General features: G+C 35.4%; 1 protein-coding gene across 1 annotated transcript in view; it reads left to right on the plus strand.

The window, feature by feature from the left end:
- Nucleotides 1-1,085: 1,085 nt before the first annotated feature.
- Nucleotides 1,086-26,387, plus strand: part of LOC121731181 (chymotrypsinogen 2) — a 45,556-nt gene continuing 20,254 nt past the window's right edge. Inside the window, exons 1-7 of the mRNA XM_042120535.1 lie at nt 1,086-1,143; nt 15,126-15,256; nt 16,506-16,551; nt 17,954-18,077; nt 18,766-18,841; nt 24,730-24,833; nt 25,448-25,563. Coding sequence (XP_041976469.1) covers nt 15,197-15,256; nt 16,506-16,551; nt 17,954-18,077; nt 18,766-18,841; nt 24,730-24,833; nt 25,448-25,563 — 526 coding nt within the window. The 5' untranslated portion in view covers nt 1,086-1,143; nt 15,126-15,196. The remainder of the gene's footprint in view (nt 1,144-15,125; nt 15,257-16,505; nt 16,552-17,953; nt 18,078-18,765; nt 18,842-24,729; nt 24,834-25,447; nt 25,564-26,387) is intronic.

Raw genomic sequence — 26,387 nt, forward strand, 5'->3', positions numbered from 1 at the left:
ATCCCTACTAATATTTTACAAACCACTGAACCGATTATCCTGAAATTTCTCAAGGAGATTCGTTAAGTTCCGAAAAGTAACATAGAATACTTTTTATCTCGAAAAAATGTACAGTTCCCGTGCGATAAACGAATTTTGGCGCAACGTAGTTGCGGGTGGCATCTGATAATTAAATATTTCTTCTGTCGATACTGTCTACATATTAAGAGTTTCCAAATCCAAAGTCAAATAGTTACAACATTTTTTCTAGAATTTTGGTAGTTTATAAATCATAATACTTTGCAACGAAAAAAAAAGTTGAAGGGTTAAAGGCATAGAGAACCCCATAAACATTAGCATAAGTTTATTGTGGTAAAAGTTGAGTTTTATTATGGATGTCCTCATTCCTTCATGACATATGGGCGGACAATAACCTTAGTCTATGGCAGTAAAAGTAAAAGCATCTTATGGGGTCGTTTCCTGAACGACAACCTCGGGTTACGGAAACCAAGATACATCTATTATTCCGAAAGGTTTCGGAAAAAAGCATATTTACTTAACGGAAAAAAACAATATTTACCTATTTATTTTTGTACGGAAGATAAGTAGAACAAGTAAATAGAGAACGAAATTAGCTTGTAATTATTGTGTTTGATTAATTTTTATTACTTCTTTAATATCTGGCGTCTGACCTTTGATAACGTTTGAAAATAAACTTATTTGGTACAAAAACTCATAAGATACGATAAATAGAACAAACGATATTTACAGGTTTTTGGATTATTAAAAATTATAACATTGTACAAAATATATACTTATAACAAAAAAGGGGAAAAAAGGTAAAAAAAATTAGTTTTCACATTATCTTCCCGAGTTTATCGAAAATTATTAATGTCTAGAGACTAATAAAATAGGTTTCCAAATTAGTTAAGTAAATGAAGCTCAACAGATGTAGATAGTTAATTCGGTAACTACGATCCTAGATAAGGTTAAAAAACTATAGTTTGATCAAGTTTATGGCGGTTGATATCGTATGGTGGTAGAGTTTTTGCGTAGAGATAATTTCGGCGCGGGCGCAGTTGGATCTTGGTCGTGATGTGAGCTAGCGGCGTTGATGTTTGTTTGCCGAATATACCGAATATAACCGATAAACTCGAGCAATAGGTAAGTTTATGAACAAATAATTATTTGTGTATATTATGATATACTTACAGTGTGTAACAAAAATAAGTGATAATACTTTAGGGTGTGTACGTGTTCCTTGTAGAGAGTTCACTGTGAAAGTAGCAGCTCTGAAAGACGAAACATTTTTTTTACAAGGGCCCGAGCGTCACGAGTTTCCCCATACAAAAGTGAAAAAAAATTTTGGTCTTTCATCGCTGCTACTTTCAGAGTGAACTCTCTTACATAATATACCTACCTCTAAGTAACATAATATAACACAGTATAGTGTATGCTATAAAGGAACATAAAAATATTTTTCAAAACAATATAAAGGTTATAATAATAAAGAAATAATCATTTATTTTAAGTTGCAACTTACAGCAGACTGAATAGATACAGATTTTAAATTTAACGTAGAAAAATAATATCTATTATATAAGACATGACTTACTAATTAACAATATAAGATTTATTAAAGGTAATGTAATCAATTAAAGATGTGAATATTTTACGCTTAAAATGTTGGACTATATGATTTATGTAAAGTTTTTACAGCATTGAAACAGCTTTTAAAACTTTACATGTTTGAAACTTTAAAAAGCCTATTTAACAGTGCAGAGTCCTTGCAAAAAAAAGCTCTTAAACGCTACAAAAGCTTCTATAAAAATATTATATTCCCCGTTACACATGAGTGCTTTTATGTAATTCAATAAATTACTAAGCTCGTGGTCAGACTTTGTAACTCGATCACGGACGAAACAACCGTTTTTATTGATAAAACCTAAAACCTTTTACGGCTATCGAAATTTTTAGTGCTTTGCTAAATAAAAAAAAACGCGTTAACTAAAAACCTCCTTCGGTTCTTGATCGGTTAATATCATTAATGCCTCTTCACGTTGATCTATAGTGGACCAATATAAGTGATTTCGAATGAATAGAAAAACACACTCATCAATGATTGCCCATATAATGGTCTTCGATCAGCTTCGATCCTGGTGGATATCATAGACCTTCATGGCCCAGAGCAAAGTGGTCTTTAGATAAAGTTATACTTATTGTCAATTTTATAGGCAGTAGAAATGGAGAAGGCAGTTTGTCTGATGGTAAACTGCTGCGAATACTCGTAAATTACAAATGTGTTGAAGATATTTAAACGTTTTAAACTTAAGGCCTCTCGTAGATTCTTAAGAGGTTTGTCGAATCGCTGTCCCATTCATGCCAAAAGCGGTTTTTACGCTTAAAACTGGTTCCCTAGACATGGCAGTTAAGAATTTGCACTGCGGGCTTTGAACAATGGCAATAAATTTTCAACTTATATTAGTTTAAAAGCCGCTTGCACTAATGCCAGATAAATGTTATCCCGGCGATAAATTTAATTTTGACAGGATTTTCAATAAAGCAGCTTATTCGGCAAATTAGAACGTTTTTGGTAGATACTAATTGTGCATTTTATATTATGTAAATCCTGATACCTCGTACGCGCAAAATGACGCAGGAACGAAAGAAAAATCATTTTCCAGCGATTTGTCTTTCGTCGCCTCTATTAATTTGAACTAAATTCCTTTAAAATCAGCCAAATAGAGCCTATCGTCCAAAAATCATTTTATATTTTATTTATAATATAAGCATAGAAAACTCTGCTTTCATATTATGTAGGTTTCATATAATATTATATAGCTTTTAAGTGAATAAATAATTTCCGTTTTCCAGAAATCCGGAAATCTTGTCACTTCTAACTTTATACTGAGCCATAGAAGGTTCGCTAGTCGATTGCTACTAGCGATCTATCGCAAATTATCCAAGCAGTTATTAACTATTGAAGACGGTTATAGCATAACTCTCAGTATTATTAATAGGCAAACAAAATTCCATCAGTATTCCGAGCCGGCGAGATCCGTAGACGAAACAATAACAGACGTGTTATTATAAACGATTATGTTAAATCTTTATATAATCCTGTGATCTTGGACTTGAGAATTTTTACGATAGGCTATTTTTGCTGTATCTTACTTCTACAAGATGATACTTTACAAGATGATGGCATTTCTCTACAAGATTTATTACAAAAAACGCGACTCGTAGCGCCTTGAAGCTGCGCGCTGTAGCAATTTTAAAATTTTTACTTTATTTATTACTAAGGCATTAGGCATTTTATTATTGCAACGCGACGTGAATCGTGATGCTCAGTTTTGAACTCTTGACTCTATTTATTAAAAAAGATTAATACCTTTTTGGTTTTTTACAGTGTAGCTTGTTTCCAGCAGCATTTGTTTAGTTCAATTACATTGCCTAGTAATTATATTACTTGTAATCTGCTATCACTTCCGTCGTTTCGTCTGGACTAATACTCTATTCACTAAGGAAAGCGATGAGTATTTGTGACTTGAGATCACTTACTCCTACCTAGATAACTTGACGATAAACAATACTGGAAAAGAAAAGTTTGTCACGACTTTACCTAGCTAAGTAAAGTTTCAAAAACTGTAAAACCCATAAAGTTAATATACCTAGCGGAATAGAGAAATAAAGGCCTGAGCAAGAGAGATGTCACTATCAGTAACACTGCGTGGTAAAAAGAGACGTGTGATACATGACAGCAGCACTCTTTTTTAACCGACTTCCAAAAAGTTATACATTCGTCTGTTTATATTTTTTTGACGTCCAGTCGGCACGTGCCGCACGTTGTCAATTTAATCTCATAGAAATCATGTTCAATGATGCTTGTGTAAGTGTATACGTAGGTACTCATATTTTTACACACAGATGAAACCAATTTTGGTTACGTTTGACAGCTCGAGATTGTTGCTCTATTCCGCTAGGTATATTAACTTTATGGTAAAACCTGTAGCAGTGTGTTTATATTTTTTTCTATAAAGTATACGAAAAGAACACGAGTTAAAGTCATTGACTTCATGCGGGGTCGATCAGTTTAAATGAAATAAAGTAATCACACTACATCACTTAATTTATGGTGATGTCATTAAACTAATAGGCGTTTTGCAATAAAAACCAATCAAAAGTATATATACAACTATAATTAATAGCTCATAAACTAGCTGATATAGTTTCGGCTATAATTTTTCCAATAAGTTTATAGTCCAGTAGTTGTAGATGTAATTTATACAAGACATATGTACGTCAAGGCTGAATTTGGGCTTGGATGGAAATTTATAGCTGCGACCAGCCATCCGAAAACTGATACTGATCGACACACTGATGCTCTAGAAAAACAAAACAGCATGTCAAGTTGTCGTGTCAATATAGGTCTTTTAGTTTCATTTTGTATGCTTCTGTTTTCAAACTCTCTCGGCTCTCACTAATACAGGGTGTAACAAATCTAAGTGATAATACTTTAGGGTGTGTATGTGTCTCTTATATAGAGTTCGCTGTGAAAGTAGCAACGCTGAAAGTCCATTTTTTCCATATACAGTGTATATGGAAAAAATGCACATTATACACCCTAAATAATAAGCATACAAAAATGTATATTATACACCCTAAATTATTATCACTTACTTTTCTTGCACCTTAATGTATAAATATCAATATTGCTTTGACGTTTGTAAAATATACAACTTTACATATTTTCCTTAGTACGGGTGTTAGGTAATTTTTTTATAAGATTCTTAACAAAAACAAAGATTAAAAATGCTAATACGAGTAGTAAGAAAAATATTATAGTAGTGGTATTAAGAACAAACATAAAAAAACAAGACAGGTTTACCGACATATTTAATTACTTTAATTTAATTGTTTAGAGGCAATTAGTTAACGTCCAATTTAGTCGTGGTAATTGTTTCTATACATAAGTATATAGTAGTATAGTAGTATATAGTATATAGTGTGCAAATAATTGCTTAAGTTATTTCTTTTTTTATAATAACTTTTTTCTTATATGCTGCTATGTTAATCAATTAAATTGTTAAAGTATGGTATTTTTGTAGCTTATTAGGTTGAACTGTATAAGTATCCTTATGAATTGTAATCAATTACAAAAAAATCACATTTATCGTCCATACTGTTTAACTTAACTACGACTAATTTAAATTTTTGATGGAAAAGCGAATTAAACTTTTTGACGTAAGTACTGAATTTTAAAGCTTAATTTTTGATAGTATCAACAGAGTAGACAGAATTATATACCGACTTAGAACTGAGGTTGAAATTTTTAAATTTGACGTATTATGACAAAAGTCGTCGCTAGGGTCGTTACCTACAAATTTAGTTGTTGTTTATATTTTGGCACATGCAAAGAAAACTGTCAGATTTCTATTTCAAAATCTTCATTTTAAAAATAAATTATATCAGCCAGCGCGCCAGCCCTTAACTTATCCTGGCGAAACCCGAAAGAAATGACAGGTATTAATACACGTCCGTCTCTTAGCAGTCGAAGTACTGGTAGTTATGTCTATTGTGGTATCAACGCGACGTTATAAAATAACTACGTTAAAGTACAATCGATAAAGCCTAAATCAAGATTCCAATATTTAGCTTATTTTCTTTTACATTCACATTTCACAAGCATCTTTAAGCGAAACTGTTGGCGTAAATCAGTGAAGGATTTTCAATTTTCATGTAGTTTCCATGTGGTTCCTATTTCAGCAACATAATTAATGGCGGCTACCAGGCTTGACCTTAAAAGCCTCCAACGTTTACCTTCTGAATGTCATAAACCACGTATTTTCGGTTAATACGCGCCTATATATTATATACCCATAAAGTTAATATACTAGCGGAATAGAGCAACAATCTCGAGCTGTCAAACGAAACCGAAATTGGTTTTCATCTGTGTGTAAAAATATGTGTACGTACACAAGCATGATTGAACATGATTTCTATGAGATTAAATTGTCAACGTGAGGCACGTGCCGACTGGACATCAAAAAAGAGTGCTGCTGTCATGTATCACACGTCTCTTTTTACCACGCAGTGTTACTGATAGTGACATCTCTCTTGCTCAGGCCTTTGTTTCTCTATTCCGCTAGGTATATTAACTTTATGGTACTACCAGAGAAAATTCATAAGCACATTGACCTTGGTCGAGTTATACGAGTATCAAGTTAATGGTTCCTTGTAATTATTCTACACTTTATATGAGTCGACCAAATTCGTCTGCTATCTGCCTAAGAATCTATGTCTCTAGAGTCTAGTGTTAAATGGATCTGTAACGATGTAGATTCAGTTACCTAAATATAAAACGTTCTTTTCTCTATTATTTCCTGGTAGGATTCATTTGAATATAGAATTTTCATAATGCTGGATCTACATAATAGCTGCATCCGAAGCTTACTTTGCACTGGAACTTTGGTTCAGAGCGACAGGCGTGGGGATTTTACTATTAGGTATATTTTATACCTTTCTATTGACGACAATCGTCGCTCTTTTTGTTTCTTATTTGACTATTCACTATTATACAGTGTGTAACAAAACTAAGTGATAATATTTTAGGGTGTGTATGTGTCCCTTATTTATAGAATTCACTGTTAAAGTAGCAGCGCTGAAAGAGTAACTTTTTTACTTTTGTATGAGAAAATTCATGACGCTCGGGCGCTTGCCCGTACAAATAACAAAAAATATTTACGCTTTCACAGTGAACTCTATGTACATAGATAAGGGACACATACACGCCCTAAAATATTCTGTATTATCACTTTGTTTTGTTACACCTTGTATAGCGCAATATACACAATAGTAAAAATATTGTAAGTATCACATAAAATATAGGCGCGTCTGTTACCGCCGCGCCGTGGGAACTTATATAGGCGCACCGTAAACCGTTGTTACTATGGTTTGTGAAACTAATATGTATTCTGTGCTATGGTCTCTATTTCATGGCGGTCATCCATTATCCTTACTAATTTAATAAATGCAAAAGTATGTCTGTATGTCTGTTACCTCCTCACGCCCAAACCGCTGAAACGATTTTGCTGAAATTTATAGTAAATTTCAGCAAAATCGTTTCAGCGGTTATACTTACTTGAGTCCAGGGACAGGACATAGGATATTTTAAATCCCGGAAAAAAGTAGGGTTCCCGCGCAATAAGCGACTTTTGACGCAACCATAAAGTTAATATACCTAGCGGAATAGAGCAACAATCTCGAGCTGTCAAACGTAACCGAAATTGGTTTTCATCTGTGTGAAAAATATGTGTACGTAGATATACATTTACACAAGCATGATTGAACATGAATTCTATGAGATTAAATTGTCAACGTGCGGCACGTGCCGACTGGACGTCAAAAAAAAAAGTGCTGCTGTCATGTAGCTATCACACGATTCACACGTCTCTTTTTACCACGCAGTGTTACTGATAGTGACATCTCTCTTGCTCAGGCCTTTGTTTCTCTATTCCGCTAGGTATATTAACTTTATGGGCGCAACGGAGTTGCGGATGTCATCTAGTAATAATAAATTGGGTCTATGACCTATGTTCGGAATTAAAATGAAGATTGATTAATATACCACATCATAAGCCTCGGATAACGCATTTTAATGTGGTAATCTAAGAAGACGTCAATCTCACCTGATGTCAAAGGTTAGCGCTGTCTGTTGAACCCTGAGGTGTACGACCACAGCACTAGAACTATACGTGGGAGAGCCATGCTTCGGCACGAATGGCTCGACCGGAGAAATAAGACGAAGTAGCGAAACAGCGAAGCCATACATATTACATAGTTACTGATATGTAGAATTACTTTATTTCATGTAATAGTAGCTCATTTTATCTACATTAAAACAATCACAATATTATTAAAGGGCAAAAAATAGAGCAAAAGTAGTTTAGGAACTTTGAGCAACCCGAATATTTACAGCTTTTTAAATTTATGAATGATGCAATGTGGGAGTGAAATAAATCTTTCCGCCGTTAGTGGTTATAGTGGTTGTATGTCAACATATAACTGTGGCATGATATACAACCAAACTTTTATAAACAATATCCAAACATTTTATTACTCATAGTTTTGACGAAACAAACAAAAATATGTTTTTCGGAAAACTGCTTAAGACAATCATAATATATTTTGTGAAAAAACTGTGCAATGCGAATACTTTTATTGCAACTTTTAGCCGACTTGAAGCCCATTAGGGTTGTTAATAGCGCTAAGGTACTTCTTTCTACCGAATTTGCTATAGGGATAGCTGCTTATACACTTACCAGCAAAAAGTTAGGTAATAAATTTAGACAATATCAAAGTCGTAATATAAGTGGAAACTGAAAAAAAATATCCAAAATTTTATATTTTTTACAATATTTGCCGACACCTCAACTTTTACAGACAGTGTAGCTAAACACTTTTTTACGTTCTTTAGAGTGCTTCATAGCGTATTTCTACAACTAAATACTGTTACTAATACTAAAACAGTCGTATATTACATTATAGCAGCACTGCTTATTTTTTCACTGTATCGATGCAACTTCAAACAGAAGCGTCAGAAATAATAGTTTGTGTATTCAACGTCTCACTGTTTATGTTACATTTAAAACAAGCCAGGAAGACTTTTGATACCGTGAATCGTGATTCACAATATAGTGATGGAAATAGCTCTTGGAGCTGTAGAGAAATTTGTATAATATCCAAAATATTATCTAATATATAAAAATAAGTCGGGTTTTCCTTCCTGACGCTATAACTCCAGAACGCACGAACCGATTTCCAAGGTTTTGCATTCGCTGGAAAGGTCTCGGGCTCCGTGAGGTTTATAGAAAAAAAATAGAAAAAACTTCAAGAGAAAAGCAGGAAAACAGGGAAAATAATTTTATGGCAAAACAACGTTTGCCGGGACAGCTAGTCTTCTTATATATAAAATTCTCGTGTCACAATGTTAGTTACTGTACTCCTCCAAAACGGCTTTACTAATTTTTACAAAATTTTATATGCATATTCAGTAGGTCTGAGAATCGGCTACTGGCTACTTTTTTAAGTGCATATTTTGTTGAATAAATAATAGTAAATTATTACAACTCGAGACTGACGGCGACCATTATTTGTGTGACGGGATAGCGATGGACGTTGCCATGGTGCCATATTTATTTAGTCACTTCAATAAAATAATATGGGCGAAAAACTTTATATAGCAAAACAACATTTGCCGGGACAGCTAGTTTTAATTTAGAAATAACTCATTTATGACTTAAATATAATAGTAATAATAGAGTAGAGAATATGCATAGACCGCAGAACAGATTACAAAATACAGATAGGTATGTTCTTAATAAGATTATCAATTATCAGCTTAGGAGTAATGTAAGGATTTTTGCCAAGAAGACGATAAAAGATGAAAGTGATGAAATCTGTTTGAAATGGACACAAGTCTATAGTGCACTATGTAAAACATTTTTTTTTAACTTCAAGACTCTGTTATAAATACTAGAGATCGCCCAATGGTCGAAATTCGACCTTAGTTTCAACGACATTAGGACTTATATTTTGTAAAAAAATATTGACTTTATCATAATATATTTTTTTCAACTCTTGTTTCTGGGACTCAGCTGATCTCAGACTGACCGTGTAAGTATTGTCTAATAGTATCTAAGATTCAATAAAAAAAACTGTAATCCATTTTCAATTTGTCAACTCGTTGTCAACCACTGACCTCCATTATACAAGACTTGTATAATGGAGATCAGTGTTGTCAACAGTCTTCAACCATAAATAAAAGAGTATAATTCGTATGTATAGGTTTGTCACTCAAAAATCTGTCATCTTCTTGAGTGTGCGTGTTGTAGTGTGTGTAATGTTTTATTTGTTAAAAAAATGTTTGATAAAAGCATAATTTCAAAATAATATTAACTCGATGCACTCCTTCACCATTTAAACTATTATTGTGCAAAATTTCATTCTCCTACGTTTCCCCATTTTTCGTCAAAAGGGATACAAAGTTTTTGGCTCACGTATTAATATATAGATTTAGAAGATTTCATAGAATTTTATATAGATACCGTTAACAGCTGTTTAAGATGTAGGTCTGTATAGGAATGAAATACAAAAGGTATACCGTAGGTAAGTATATTTAATATGCATTTACTAAAATATAAATATGACGATGACAACGTTACAAAGTACTGTCCTGATGAAAACGATTATACTAAGAATAGGAGGTAGGTCATACCTAATAGATAGAGAAAGATAAACGACGTCTGACGGTCTACTGAGATTATCACTCGTGGCGTCACCGCGGTTGTTGACCTGGTCGTAGATAAAATTAGTCACAGCTTCCCAAACATAAGACAAGGTTATACTATACAGATTTTGGCGTGAATACAGCCAGAGCAGTTCCGAATTTTTATCTAGACCGTATAGGCCACGGCCTACGGGCGGCAGCGTCCTTGGGGGCAGGCATCTTCCGTCTATAGAAGCCATTACCTGTTAGGGCTTGTCTAACTTAAAATGACGCGCCCCTCCCTCGTATTCGCAGTACAAAATTTTTCATTTATATCGACTAGTGAAGTGGTGTCGTCATTTCAAATTAGACAAGCTCTACCCACGTATTTCCTTGCTCTATTAAAAAAGTCTGACATCCAAATAATCCGTTTTCGAAATTGTCACAATGAGAATCGACGACTTTTTGGAGAGAACCCAGTTTACACTAGCAACGCATGGATATACGTAATACGTATCCATAGTTACTATTATAAATGCGAAAATATGTCTGTCTGTCTGTCTGTTACCCCTTCGCGCCCAAACCACTGAACCGACTTTGCTGAAATTTAGTATGGAGCGTGGTATGGAGCTACCTTGAGTTCCGGAAAAGGACATAGAATATACTTTTTATCCCGAAAAAATGTACGGTTACCGCGATAAACGACTGGCGCAACCGCGTTGCGGGTCATCTAGTTATTTATAAATACAATGTGGTACTAAAATATCATTGTCAATTTTAAATGTTGTATTGTTTTATGTAAGGATCGCTAAATGGCGCCTAGGTGTGAACTGACCTTATTCTTAGCAGTTTACTTTATTGATATGATTAAATTTTGCTCCCTCTCGACTCTTTGCTTCAATTTCTTGAATACGTTTTGGATACCTCGTAGGCAAATGTAATTTTCCCCGCTTCTATTCCAGGTAATGTGCAAGTCCAAATTAGACTTTCTTAAGCATTCCCTGAAGTAGGTACTTTACACTTACGGTGCAGGAAAATTAAAGTTTAAGCAGTTTTCTTGTGGAACATTAGAATCTTGTTGTGAAGTGCTGTTAGTACTTGTAGCCTTCCTACATACTACATAGATGTTGCTTGCAATTTCAGAAAAATTCTTTGCGTACATTTTCATGATTGTACACTGTAACATAACAAAAACAATATAATATCTCCTTTATTATCTTTAAGCAATGTCGGTCATCGGTATAACGTAAAAAGGGAGACAGACACATTTTTGCACCTGTATTAATTACTAGCTAAAAGCCGAGCTTCGTGACGGGTCGCGTCGTCACATCTTGGCTGACTGATGCAATAAAACATCTACATATAAAACCTTGACTGACTGATGATAACATTTCTACATATAAATAAAAATTACTATGTTAAGGCACAAATCAATAGGCGTGATAGTTTTTTCGTAAAGTGTACCACATGTGAACATTTTGTTCAGGTTTTGGGGGATACTAGGTTGTGATTGTTGAATGTGATTGATTTGATGAATGTGATTATAGATGCGGAACTGTGTCTGCCTGGCTACATAGTATTCATTTGTCTGTCACCTCAACACGCTGTTACCTTTATAAAGTTACTTCGAGTTCGGGAAAAGGACTGCTCCTGTCACCTGTGCGATAAACCAATTTTAGCGCAACGAAGTTGCGTTCAATAACTATTTTACAATGTTTGTGAGGGTAGTAGCTACCTATAGATTAATTGCTTTAAAGCCCCCAAAAAGCAACTAAATTTGACGATCGTGCACACACGGAAATGTACAAAGCAAATCGGCCTGCGAACAGTCCTGCTATCAATACGCCTCCTCCTCCTAAAGGGGTCTTAAATATCATATTTATTACCAAATCGGGACAAGATTGAGTACCGTTTAGGATTAGTCACTCAGGTGACTGTCGTTTACTTGACCCATTTAACTATTTAGAGTGGTGGTAATTTTACGTTAGGAAATACACACCATAAAAGTGTAGTCAAGGCGCTAACGGCCAGGTCCTAATTACATTGTTCTCCGACTATTGTTGGCGGCTACATGCAATCTTTTGTCTAGTATGTGATTTATTTCTCTACAGTTTAATAGACAAATATAAATTGCTTCTGGTTTTTAACCGACTTTTAAAAGGAGGTTGTTTGTTCTGCAACGGATATTTATGGAATGAAGCCTCAATCCATACCAATGTTATGAGTGCGAATGGCGAAATGTCTGTCTGTCTGTTACCTTTTTACGCTTAAACCGCTTAACCTATTTTGATAAAATTTTTTAGGTAAATACTTGGAAAACTTTCCAGCATATCCGGGATAAACGATTTTTACGGAGCGAGGATTTGCAACGGAGTTGCGGGCGTCCTAGTTAAACATTTTCAGTTTATTAAAATAGGTGTAATTAATAACTAATTGGACCTTTTCAATACCAGGTCTAATTAATAATTGATAAGAAGCGTAGGTGTAATTATTTTTCTTAATTTTCCTTACTGAACTCCTGATGACATAGTTGCTATCAAAAGATATAATTAAATTTATGTAATCAAATAACAGCTGTTATTAATACTTTGAGGCGTATTTTCCTCACTAAGTTATTTTCGTGTCTAAGGGTCTGTACACACTGATATTGCTAGAGTACAATAGAAAATTACTTATTAGTATAAAATCTGAATTTTGAATTACAGCGCGAACTGGAGAGGCGCGCAGCTATTAAAAATGCAGTGCCCTGTCTAGATGAGAACAACTGGTCTGTCGTATTTCTAGTTCAACTAAGTAGGTAACTAGAAACTAGAAATCTTTACCTATGTTTTTACTGTTTAATTTTTTTTTATTTATTTAGTCAATACTCAATGTAACTCGTGGCTATAGGTTTAGAATTTTTTTGTTAGAAATTCGATTGATAGGCATTATTTTTTATTATAGACAGGAAGTACATGAGTATATCAATCAGCCCTATCTGTTGTCATCGGTAGGACCTTGTCGAGGGCCCGTGCCCTTCCACGTAATGTACCTATTTATTGTATTTGACTTTGAATAATTCGAGACCTCTAAAGACCGGAAATATATTTTTTCATAGACGCATTTTAGGTTATTTGTATTTGTATTTAGTAGTTTTGTTAGTAACTAACTTTATAATAAAGTAGGTAAGCATGTTTAAACTGTTTAAACATGCTTTCCTATTTTTTTAACGCAAGAAACTTGACAAAAATTAATATTTGTAATGTTATTTTACTCCGTTTCAGTCTAGGTCTTTGCTCTGAGTGCAGCCGTATGTACCATCAAAGAAATTGATTCATAGGCAGTTGACGGACCTATGTCAATTGGTCGGATTATGTCAATTCCACATCAGTCATGAACGGCCGACTGAGTTTGACATACCGCGACCAAATTACGTAGGTTCGCAATCTGCCTATGAATCAACTTCTCTGATAGTACATCGTAAAAGCAATTATTTATGTGTGAGTATGTCCATAGTTTGTATGGACTCTAGATTGGAATATTATGACGGAATGCTTTGAGTGCACCCTGTCCTTCAATAGAAAGCTGATTGCCCCTTCACGACGTCATCCACAATGATTGAAGGAATTATTATTAGAACCATAATAATACTAATCATTAAAGTTGGTTTATTACCCACTAAAAAAGAAAAATGCAGAGTAAATGAAAAAGAAATGAATAATTATTATCCTTACTATAATTACTTTCTTACTAATATTATAAATGCGAAAGTGTGTCTGTCTGTCTGTTACCTCTTCACGCCCAAACCGCTGAAACGATTTTGCTGAAATTTGGCATGGCGATACTTTGAGTACCGGGAAAGGACATAGGATACTTTTTGTCTCGAAAAAATGTACGATTCCGGATAAACGAGTTTTGGCGCAACGGAGTTGCGGGCAATTTGATGAAGTCCGTAACTCCGTTGCGCCAAAATTCGATTATCACGCAAAAACCGTTCATTTTTCCGGTATAGAAAATTATCTCAATACCAAATTTCAACAAAATCGGTTCAGTGATTTGGGCATACAGGGGTAACAGAAAGACCGACACACTTTCGCATTTATAATACAAGAATGGATTAATGTTTTCAGCAATCAGCAGCAAGCAAGAAAAAGAAATAGATCATTAAATTAAATATTCGTCCTTATCTAAGAATTAAATTAAATCTCACAAGGACGAATACGAGTATTAATGTTATTTCCTTTTTGCAGAATGAATTACTTTTTTAAATCCAGGAACATTATATTTTCAGTATTTGAGCATTTTTTTCCTGGCAGTTATAAACTAATTGAAATCAGCGGTATCGTACTAAAGGACATTAGCAATAGCTTTTATGACATCAGCCGGGCTAGCACGGCCACCAGTAGAAATGCGAAAGTATAGACAAACTGTGAAGTTCCGATCTTTTTTCGTTCCGAAAAATTCAATTAAAATGGCACTTATGACAGACTATAGTCCTAAAAATTCAAATAATATCCTACTTTATAACATATAATAAAGTCTGTCATAAAGTGGCATTTTAATTGAATTTTTGTCGGTCGCGATTAGCCGTGGTAAAGATCGGAATGGACCATAAGTTTATGTCCACAGTTTGTCCATACTTTCGTATTTCTACTGGTGGCCGTGCTAGCCCGGCTGGGAGTTGTCATAGAAAAAGTCGGCCAAGTGCGAGACGGACTCGCGAACGAAAGGGTCCGTACCGTTAAAGAGCAAAGATGGCCAAAAACAGTCATCGAAGTCTTAGTAATAGGGTCCCGTTTTACCCTTTGGGCACGGAACCCTAAAAGTGCTTATTTTGAGAAGTATTATAGTTTATTCAATAGATATACATTCTGTAAACTTTCAATTTGTATTGTTTCAGATTCTTCAAGAATTATTATGGAAAGTCGGTTCAAGAAGAAGTTTGGAAAATGTTAATGATATTATTTGACGATGTTGGTGCATGAAGGATTCTGTTGGATTTTAATTTTTGTGGAATTTACTCGAGTACAGGTGAGAAAAAAAACAGGCCAAGTGCGGATTGGACTCGCCCATGAAGGGTTCCGCAGCAGCAATAAGGTTTATTTTTATGAAATTAAGAGGTTTTTGATTTATTTTCATATTTCAGTCGATTTAATGTAAGTTAAATTAAGGTTTACCATTTATGACGTATAAGAAAAAAACTACTGGCTAGATCTCGTTCGAACCAATTTTCGTTGGTAGTTTTTGTAGTAATGTACATCATATATTTTTTTAGACTTATCATACTTTAGAAGTTAGAGGGGGGGGGGGGGGGGGACACACATTTTACCACTTTGGAAGAGTGAATCTCAGAAACTATTCAGGTTAGAAAAGAATGACTTTAGAAACCTCAATATGATTTTTGAAGGCCTATCCATAAATACCCGACACGCATAGGTTAGATGAAAAAAATTTTTTTTCTATTTCAGTTGTATCTATGGGGACCCCTAAATTTTTTCATAATTTTTCCATTTTTGTATCAAAATCTTAAAGCGGTTTACAGACTACATCTACTTACCAAGTTTCAATAGTATAGCTCTTATAGTTTCGGAGAAAAGTGGCTGTGACATACGGATGGACAGACAGACAGACAGACAGACAGACATGACGAATCTTTAAGGGTTTCGTTTTTTGCCATTTGGCTACGGAACCCTAAAAAAGGATTAAAATATAAATATAAAGGTTTATATTTTAATTTTTTAGACTAGATGTTGCCGATAACATTGTTAAAGCAGAAATACGTTTATCGCACAGGAAAAATACATTTTCCGTGGCAAAAGGTATACTACGTCCTTACGAGTTTAGCGGTATTTAATGTCCTTAATATGCTTCATCAAAATCGGTTCAGTGGTTTGTGGACATGACGAACGGACAGACACTTTTCCATTTTTAATATAAGTCGGGAAGTATGGATAATGTTAATTTTTATAAAACTTTGTCCATACTGTAAAACAAGTTGTTCAATTCAATTAAATTAATTTATGTGGAACGAATTAATGAAAACATAGAATAGAAAATCACATCCCAACGTTTTGCATAAAATTGTATTGACAGTTACCAGTTTACCACAATATCGCTCTTGCTGTGACGTTTTACAAAAATGGCGGAAGGCCAAATTGAAATTTGTGTCAATATACATAATTGAATGCAACTATTGTCGCACAGTTTGGCCTCAAATTGCACAAAAAACGTTTGTTGTATTGATGTTTACAACATTTATTTACATATTGTTGCTTTTCAGGCTGCAACACAATCGGGAAATGTTACCATTGATCACATGAATACAGGTAAAGTATAATTGATTATAATATTCTTACCATAGACTTGTTTAAGAGATTAGATATATCTAAGATCATATAAAGGAAAGTTAAAAAAGATGAAACGAATGGCCCTAGTTCAGGAAAGTTAATAACTTTGCGAGTCCAACTCGCACTTGGCCGATTTTTAAGTAACGAAATGTTATGGCCATTTTGGCATTTAAGGCATGACTGGTGTATAATAATAAATAAAAAGCCTTTATCAATTCCTTAAAAGATTAATTACATTACATTACATCTGCGTACATTATGACTGGTGTATAAGTGACGATAATAAAATTGATAGTTCAGGTAAGTAGATAACTGTTTGGTCATACATCTGTTTCAATAAGTCTCTGAGAAATAATAATTGTTCAGTAAACATTGTATTTTGTAGTTTGCCTTTAACCTTTACTCGATCAATTGGAAACATCGGTAGCAATATCATTTCCAATAAAACAAAACATTTATATTAAGGGTGTAACGAAACATAGTGATATATTGATAATACTTTAGAGTTTAGGGCAGGGATCACTAAATGGAGGACCACGGTCCGCAACCGGACCGCCGCGCGCCGACCCATTGTGTGCGGACCATGCATTTTCAAAAGTGAACATCGTTAAAAATAAATTTCGGTCTCGATTTACTGATGAACATCTCGGATTTAATAGCAACTTCAGAGAGATTAATTGTCTATAAAAATTATCACTTTTCTCATTTAAGTATATTATGTTCAAAAAATATTTTTTTATAAAATGTATGGACCGCAAAAGTCATTTCATTTCTTAAAATAACCCCGAGCGTAACTAATTGTAATTGGTGACACCTGGTTTAGGGTGTGTTTAAATGTGTATGTGTCCCCTGTATAGAGTTCACTGTGAAAGTAGCAGCGCTGAAAGCGTATGACCTTTTTTAAGCTTTTGTATGGGCGAACTCATGACGCTGGCGCGTTCGCCCATACAAATCACAAAAAAAAAATCCTCTTTCGGCGCTGCTACTTTTACATTGAACTCTATGTAAGGGACACATAAACATTGTAAACAGCTGTAAAGTATTATCACTTAGTTTTGTTACACCCTGTATTTCGAAAGCATTAGACCCGGAATCTAAGTTGACAAAAATTTAAAGCATAATATAGTTAGTTTTTATTATTCGTAACATATAGTACTATAACAGGGATGAAAATCAAAGTATTCTTAACAAATTAAAAATTTAAACAATTTTATGGTATAAAAATATTCGAGTATTTCAATATTAATTATTGATTTTATTAAAGAATTCTGTTTTGAGTGCTCTACATTTTTTGGTCATGAGTCATAAATCTGCGTTCTAAATTCTATCTGGATTATTTAATTCCAGTCGAGAGTCATTTTTCATCGATTTCTTTTTTTAGCTGTTAGAAGAACCTACTCAGCCTGGTCGGGCTGGAGTGCATGTCGAGGTGGTTCTAGAACGCGGCGGCGGCACTGCCTGCGTAGAAGGATTTGCGGTGACGCCGTCAGGATAGAGGTTGCTGGGTAAGGATTCTCACAGGCGAACGGCACGTGTCGACGGCAGTCGATGCATTTTTTTTCAGTGTTTTTTTGAGACTTGTCGACGGCTGCCGTCGACGCGTGCCGTTCGTCTGTAAACGGTCTGAGATGAATTTTAAAGCCCTGTTCAGAAAATTTTGAAAATAAATATTGTGTAATTCTTTATTTTGTACAACTACACAAGACGGCATGAGTACCAGGTGCGTTGCTGCCGCCGTATCTGCCGTATATACGGGGTCCCGTGAACACGTGAATTTTAGGCTGTTTAATTTTATATGGAATCTTTACCCTTACGCCTCCAAGCTTATTTGTATACGGGGCCATTCGAGACACGCTATGTTTCTAATGAGTATATAAGTATGGTAACCGTTTCTTAATTCAGTACATATTACGTGATTTTTCACGCTATCAATAGTCGCCTGGAAAGTCTAAATAAAATATACGTATTTTATTTCACCATCACCATGAAGCTAAAACAAAGTATTAGCTTCATGACCACCACACATATTGTATCTAATAATTTTTAGGACTAAAAGGATTTTCATGTTACCTAGCAAAATATTGTATTGTAGGCCATACACATTTGAATATTTTTAAAATAACACAAAATATTGTTTATGTTACTTGATTAATCATCATACTCCGCAAGATTCATGATAAAATATTTTTACAGATGTGGAAATTCACCCTTGGAAAATGAAAATGTTCGGAGGCATACACAGCACAGGCGTAGACAGCACATACAAACGGTAGGTGAACTTTATATTATTATCTAACCCAGAGACATTTTACCATTATTTAACTTTAATTTTTTATAATAATAATACTACCCACACCGGTTTCGGTGACGGTGGCCAGTTTCATTGAAACCACGCCTGTTAGGCTCTGTCCCCATCAGACACCATCATTGAAACCAGGCCTGTTAGGCTCTGTCCCCATCAGACACGGCGCGGCGCCGGCATCGTGTTACGGCACGACGCGACGCCGCCACCGTGATACGGTACGGCGCCGCACCGTGTCACGGTGCCGCGTACGGTGCGCCCCTATTCAGTCTATATTTGCGCTCGAACGAGAGAGCTTGTCTGGATAATGGATATGGATCGCGAAAAAATTATTCTCTTGTTGTTACTAAGACGAAGATTGAAAAAGAATCATTAAATATTATTTGAAGTCGGTTAATAAGAAACCGAGGAAATTTTATCTATTATTTATTATAGATAAAATTTCCTCGGTATATATGACAATATTTGCATTACGCGACTTTGATATGTATTTTCATATTATGCCTCGTTTAAGTTTGGACACAAATTTTGTTCGGAAGTTTCACCAGAATAGTGGCGCGCGGTGCACCGTACACGGTACCGTGTCACGGTGCGGCACCGTACCGTATCACGGTGGCGGCGTCGTGCCGTAACACGGTGGCGGCGCCGTGCCGTGTCTGATGGGGACGCAGCCTTACGCAGGATTCGTTTTATAGTGCCCAAGAGCACTCTCCCTCCCTTTCACTCTCATAACCCAGTGGGACGGAAGTCGGACACGACTGGCTCGCCTGATCTCTCGAGATCAGGCGCAGGACCGACTTTTTACATGCCCATCCGACGCATGGATCATCTTACTTGTCAGACAATCAGGTGATCAACCTGCAATGTCCTAACGAAACTTGGAAATAACAATATGTTTCCAACGCGGGATTCGAACCCACGACCTCCGGAGTCGAGAGCCGTGCTCTAACCAATAGACCACGAAGGCGTTACTTTAATTCTAATGAATTTTTAAATGAATTATTTGTCAAGGAAGGTATGAAGCATAATATTTCAAATTTTTCGTTAAATTAAAGTTGAAAATAAATGAAATAATAATCATTCTGTCTGAGTGCGACATTAAGTTTACCAAGTCACAAATAATAATTTAAAAAATATTGCGGCAATATTGATTAAATTTATTACATTGATCCTTTAGTTTGAGTCCCAAATATAATTTTTTCGTGACAGGTACACTTTCGTATCATACGTATTATTTACCTGTGGATAAAAAATACGAAATAATAAAAACATAATTTATGTGATATGTCCAATAATAAACTTAGTTTAGGGTACCTACATGGCAATTGCTAAAATTGCCATGTAGGTACCCTAAACTAAGGATAATAATAAACGATCCTTTTATAATTGATGGTAGGTACTTTAAAACTTATTGACGCCTTTTACTTCAGAAGTCTTTTATTATACGATTGCGAATTACGAACATAATAGCATTATGTTGGGCGCATTTGCTATGGTCTAGCTAGCGACGAAAAGCCAGCCGCCAGGCATTCTCGATTTTCTGAGTAATAAAGTTTGCGAGAAAAATGTGATTTTTATGGACCAGAAACGTATGCGGACTTAGGTAATGTTACTTGAGTGTTGTTGCTCCTACTTTGAAGTACCAACAGGATTTTCTAGCCTAATTTTCCAAGGCATTAACAAAACAATGATACACATTTTTCATAAATTATGATAAACGTAATAATCTATACATCTATACATCTATATCTATACATCTATACATATAGATAAAATTGGAGTGTCTGTTAGTAATATTGAAAGAACTGTTTTTTACTACATGCATATGAATGTATATATGCTACATACACCAAAACAACATTTTTTAAAATTTTTGTCTGTATGCCTGTCTGTCTGTCTGTCTGTCGGTCTGTTTGTTCCGGCTAATCTCTGAAATGGCTGGAGCGATTTTGACGGGACTTTTTTTGGCAGATAGCTGATGTAGTAAGGAATAACTTAGGCTACTTTTTAACCGACTTCCGAAAAGGAGGAGGATGTATTTCACTTTTTTATAATGGTTCGCGGACAACTCCGCCATTTGTGGGCCGATTTCCAAAATCCGTTCGTTGTTGAATGAGATGTAGCCCGAATTTAGTAACATGATCATAAAAGTGGTGATCTGATGATGTAATGAATATAAATTTCAAGGAGTCCCATCGATTTCTCATGGATTGCATTCCCCTATTTTTAACTTCACGAATATTTTTTATTAATCCTCGAAGTTAAAAGTAGGAGCATTATATTTAATAAATAGTAAAATTGCCGCTTTTTCCGAGTCAAGGCGGTTACGCAGAGGTTCGAAAATCAAACCCGCCCCTTTTCTTTCTTGTCGCAACTCGTATGACATCCGCATCCGCATGAAAATCCGCATTTATTTGCGGATGCGGATGCGGATGCGGATGCAGATGCAGATGTCCAAATTTGCGCGGATGATCCGCATTTATGGATGCGGATGCGAATATTCGCAACATCCCTGCTATAAACTACGGATCAGTGTGACAGAAGCAACATATTTTCGTGAAATCCGTAATAAATGTCCGTATTGTTCAAACTTTTCCAATTTTGTTGACTTGTTATTCCCACGTAATACGTTACAGTAGGTAGTTGTGCGAGTTATAGCCCTTTTGCCATAATTACTAGTTACTACGCCTATTTATTGCCAACTATCAAGATCTTTTGGGCTCTATTTCTCGGGGATACCATGGCAAAAGGGCTATATTTCACAAGAATGAAATGGCGGCGCAACCTCCACGCTACCAACAAAATGAATACAGGGGCTCAGCCGTTTACTTCATCTCTTATTATAAAATCGCCGATCAAAACGTATAGAATGGCCAAGATGTTGAATTCGAACGCATATATTCCATACATTTTGGATCAACGATTCTAGAGGTTCAAAGAAAAGATAAAGAAAATGTGTTGGTTAACCTCCTAAATCATAGATTACCGATGCATGAGCTGTATGTTTTCAGAATAATTGTTAGATTTGTTGTTCTTTGTTTCTATACATTACTAGATCTTTGCTACGCACTCAAATTGGAACAGGCTACTTATCACCATGGGGTCTAAGTTTATTAATTGAATGTGTATCTTATGTACCTAGTAGATAAAGTTCAGTTTTGAATCCTATATTAAAAAATGCATCACATCGCCTCGTCTTCCTGATCTGACCCTAACAAACAATCCCAATGCCAGTTTATCGGTCCGATATCTAACCTCAGATCTTCGTTCTGAATGCTACCATCTAACGAACCTCTTCAGTCCCACAACTCTATGAATTAATCATTCCTCACAATCGGATTTATGTAACAGTAACAAACTTGCAATTTACCGAAGTGCGGATTGCATTGAAAGCGGCCGGTGAGCATGGTTTCTTTATTTTACCTCTAGTATGAACCTTATGCTGACAACTTAAGGATTACATTTGAAACTTAAAGAACTCTGAACGGATTCCGAGTTGCCTTAACGACAGTATTTATTTTAAACTATTTTCTTGTCTCTGTTTTATCGCTTTTATAAAATTCAAAGTACGGTCTGCTAGATTTATACTCGTAATATTTTCAGGTTATAGATTTATTCAATTTAAAATGTAAATGCGTTTAAAGTTTAAACAATCAATTTAATTTCATTTCTAGGTATAAAGGTTTATCTAGTTGGTACTCTTTTTTATCGAGAATCTGTCTACTGAACTGAATTATACTGTACTAGATGAAAGCCTGATTAATAATTTAATTGTTTCCAAAAAAGTGGTTCTTACCCATGTTTCCGATAATATCATAAAATATTCTTCAAGTTTGGCACTTCAAGCGCTTGTTTTACTTAACTTTACCAGGTAGGGGCTAATGTTTTGTTTATAAGTTGAAAAAATCATATAGAAAACTGATTTGCCGGAACGTGTAAATCATACAAATTCACCTACGCATCAGACGAAAGTCACAAACGAGATTCATAAGTTCTCGTACCGCAGCGAACGTGTTAAGCTACATTAAGTGATCAATTAATATTATATTTTTCTTTTTTTTCATCTAATAATAGAATAGCCAAATAACACGTCCTCGAGTATTGAACATGTCTCACCAGTCACGCAGTATTAGGGAGTATAGGGACACATACACACCCTAAAGTATTATGACTTCGTTTTGTTACACTTTGTCACAGAATATCATATATTAGTAGTACCAAACTTTGTATACGATGTTGTCCGCAACTATGTTGCATACAGATTTGTCTCCTGTCTGTGTCCGTCCTTGCCCAGAACTTGAAGCCAATAATTTATTGTCATCTTAAAGCAGTGGACGAAAACAACAAAAAGTCGTACCATAATTTACAAAAGATAACCGGTCATCTAAAATTATAAGCGTTATTTATATTATCATGATACCCACAAAAGTCTGAAAAGAAAAGTCATTCAAAACTAGGCTGTAATATTTGAAACTAGAATAAAAATTCGAAACTGGCCATTTTTCATTTCCAATCGAGCAATATGGATTGCAAAACCGATTTGCCACAGTAACGACCATTCAGATGGAGTTTTGGAGTTATAAATGCCATAGTCGTCTGTCTGCCTGTTACCTCTTCGTTTTTAGAGATACCTACTTCTAGGCCCGGCAAAGGACATAGAATACTTTTTATAGGTATATAATATACGAGCTTTTGCCCGCGGCTTCGCTCGCGTTAAGAAGTATTATTATATACAAACTTTCATCCCCTATTTTAACCCCTTGGGGTTTGAATTTATCAAAATCCTTTCTTAGCGGATGCCTTCGTCATAACATCTACCTGCATGCAAAATTTCAGCCCGATCCGTCCAGTGGTTTGGGCTGTGCGTTGATAGATCACCATGTCAGTCAGTCACCTTTGAGTTTTATATATATAGATATAAATGATCGGTAAGAAGAGTTTTGACCATGAAATTAAAAACGTGTATCAAAACATCATAATAAATGATTATTAATTCTTTCCCAAAATATCAACATCTAAAATGCAAATGTGTGTAATAACGATTGCTAAAAATTAACTACTATTCACAATTTTTTGCTAAACACGTGTTTAGAATAGGTATAAACTATAAACTTTATTCATTAAGCTGTTAGGTGCTTCAAGTACCGAGGATTATGATAATCTCCCCATCCATTACTATAAGTACTTTAATACACTACTTACAACGTTAAACAATTCATTCTCGTGTTAAAAAGATAGCTCTATTAAGAAACCTTTTTAGTTTAAAATACTTAAAATATTGTTAATTAATGTCCAACAAATTTTAACAATACAATATTGATTGAATTATAATATTATAATCAGTTAGCAAAGAACGTTTCATGAAATTTTATAATAATACTAGATGACGCCAACAACTACGTTTCGCCAAAATTAGTTTATCGCGCGGGAACCGTACATATTTCCGGGACAAAAAGTATCATATGTCCTTTCCCGGGTCTCAAAGTATCTCCATGCCATATTTCAGCAAAATCGGTTCAGCGGTTTGGGCGTGAAGAGGTAATAGACAGACAGACAGACAGACATACACACTTTCGCATTTATAATATTAGTATGGATATGGATTATAATTAATGCAAAAGTGTGTCTTTATAGTGCTCTGTCCGTCTTTTACCTTTTTAACGATTAAGCTACTGACCAATTTTAATAGAACTGAGAATGAAGTTCCTTTGATTCCGGGAATAGGACACAGGATACCGTACTATTTATCCTGAAAAATCTACATTACACCCGCGATTAAAAAACTTAGGTGCAATGAAGTTTTGCCCAACATCTGGTGCCATACCTCTAGAGATAATTTTATTTTACTGTTGCAGGCTGACTTGAAGCAGCTAGGTGATGATGATAAGCATATGCACGGGTATTCGCAGTGGGGACCCTGGACAGCATGCTCAAAAAAATGTACTTCGGTCCGGGAAAGGTAAAATGTTTTTTTTTATGAAATAAGGGGGCAAACGGGTCACCTGATGGAAAGTAACTTCCGTCGCCCATGGACACTCGTAGCATCAGAAGAGCTGCAGGTGCGTTGCCGGCCAGGAAGGGAAGGGAATAGGGGAGGGAAGGGAAGGGAATAGGGTAGGGGATTGGGCCTCCGGTAAACTCACTCACTCGGCGAAACACAGCGCAAGCGCTGTTTCACGCTGGTTTTTGTGTAGTAAATTTTTGGTAAAGCGTGAGTAGCAAAATGTAGAGCCGGTTAGTAAAAATCTTTGATAGTGAAAGAAACTTTTATTACAATTATATTTTTCTAGCACTTATTGAAGGAAATAAACTACTTTATTTCGTAACTCACCACATTTGATTTGTAACTGAACTGAATTAGTGATAAATACCTGCCGAAGGGTCCCGAAATTTTAAGTTTTCGTACTTCTTTAGCCACGAATCCGCCTAGTTTTTCGGATTTAGCAGTGCAATATGTTCATAAATTCCATACACTTTGTATATCTGTTGAAACTATCGAATTTTACTAAGTGCTTAACTTGCTTACTCGAAAAGCAATTTACTTATCCATTTTAACATTTATCAATATTCCAGGCACTGCCAGAAGTGGGTAATATGTGGTCGGAAGGTGATCAGACAATCAGCATACTGCTACCTCGAGGGAAGCTACTGCCACCACTGGATACGGCACCGGGCGCGGCAGGACCCAGGTGAAGTAAATAGGTACTAGCTTTACATTGCCACAATGCTTGTTGTCTATTAACGTCAGTGTAAATGGGAAGGAATGAAAGCTGTCACGTTCAAGCTTCGCGCACACTGAGCGGGGCGGGCCGTTTTTCTCTTCTCGTAAGGAACCATCCATAAAGTACGTCACACGATTTTCATGATTTTTACCACCCCCCCCCCTCCCCCTTGTCATTAATGAGACCCCTTTATTATACTCAAGTGTGACGTCACTAATGCACAATTTTACATCTAAAAATTAAAACCACCTCAATATTATAAATTTCGCTATTCAATTTAGGTTTTGTGACATCACATTTTCCTCCCCCTCTTTGTCACACCATGTCACGTTCCTGCATGATAAACGAATTTCAGTGCAAGGGAGTTGTAGGCGCCATCTAGTAGTAATTGTATAATTATCTACCTCTAGTAAGTATAGTAGACTACGGGTTTGATTAGGCAAAATGTTCAGATGCTCGTAACACTTATCTTTGTACACCTGGCTAGGCACCGAGTAGTACTATACAATGCACAAGTAGGTACTTATCACATCACATTACACTAATGTTATAGAGCAACATTTTGGGCGTGTTTGTCTTTTACTTTATCAAGCAAATACTACAAAAAATTAAGGGCCTGTTTCACCACTTTCTGATAAAGTAGCGAATAGGCTATTCACAACTTTTTTGACAGATTCTCCAAACCTGATCTGTCAAGTTAAGTGGTGGGTAGTCTATTCGGCACTTATCCGGAAGTGGTGAAACAGGCCCTTAGTGTAGTAGTACCGTAATTTAGTTTCTGGACTAACACA

This window comes from Aricia agestis, chromosome 10 (genome assembly GCF_905147365.1).
Source record: "Aricia agestis chromosome 10, ilAriAges1.1, whole genome shotgun sequence".
NCBI classification, from domain to species: domain Eukaryota; kingdom Metazoa; phylum Arthropoda; class Insecta; order Lepidoptera; family Lycaenidae; genus Aricia; species Aricia agestis.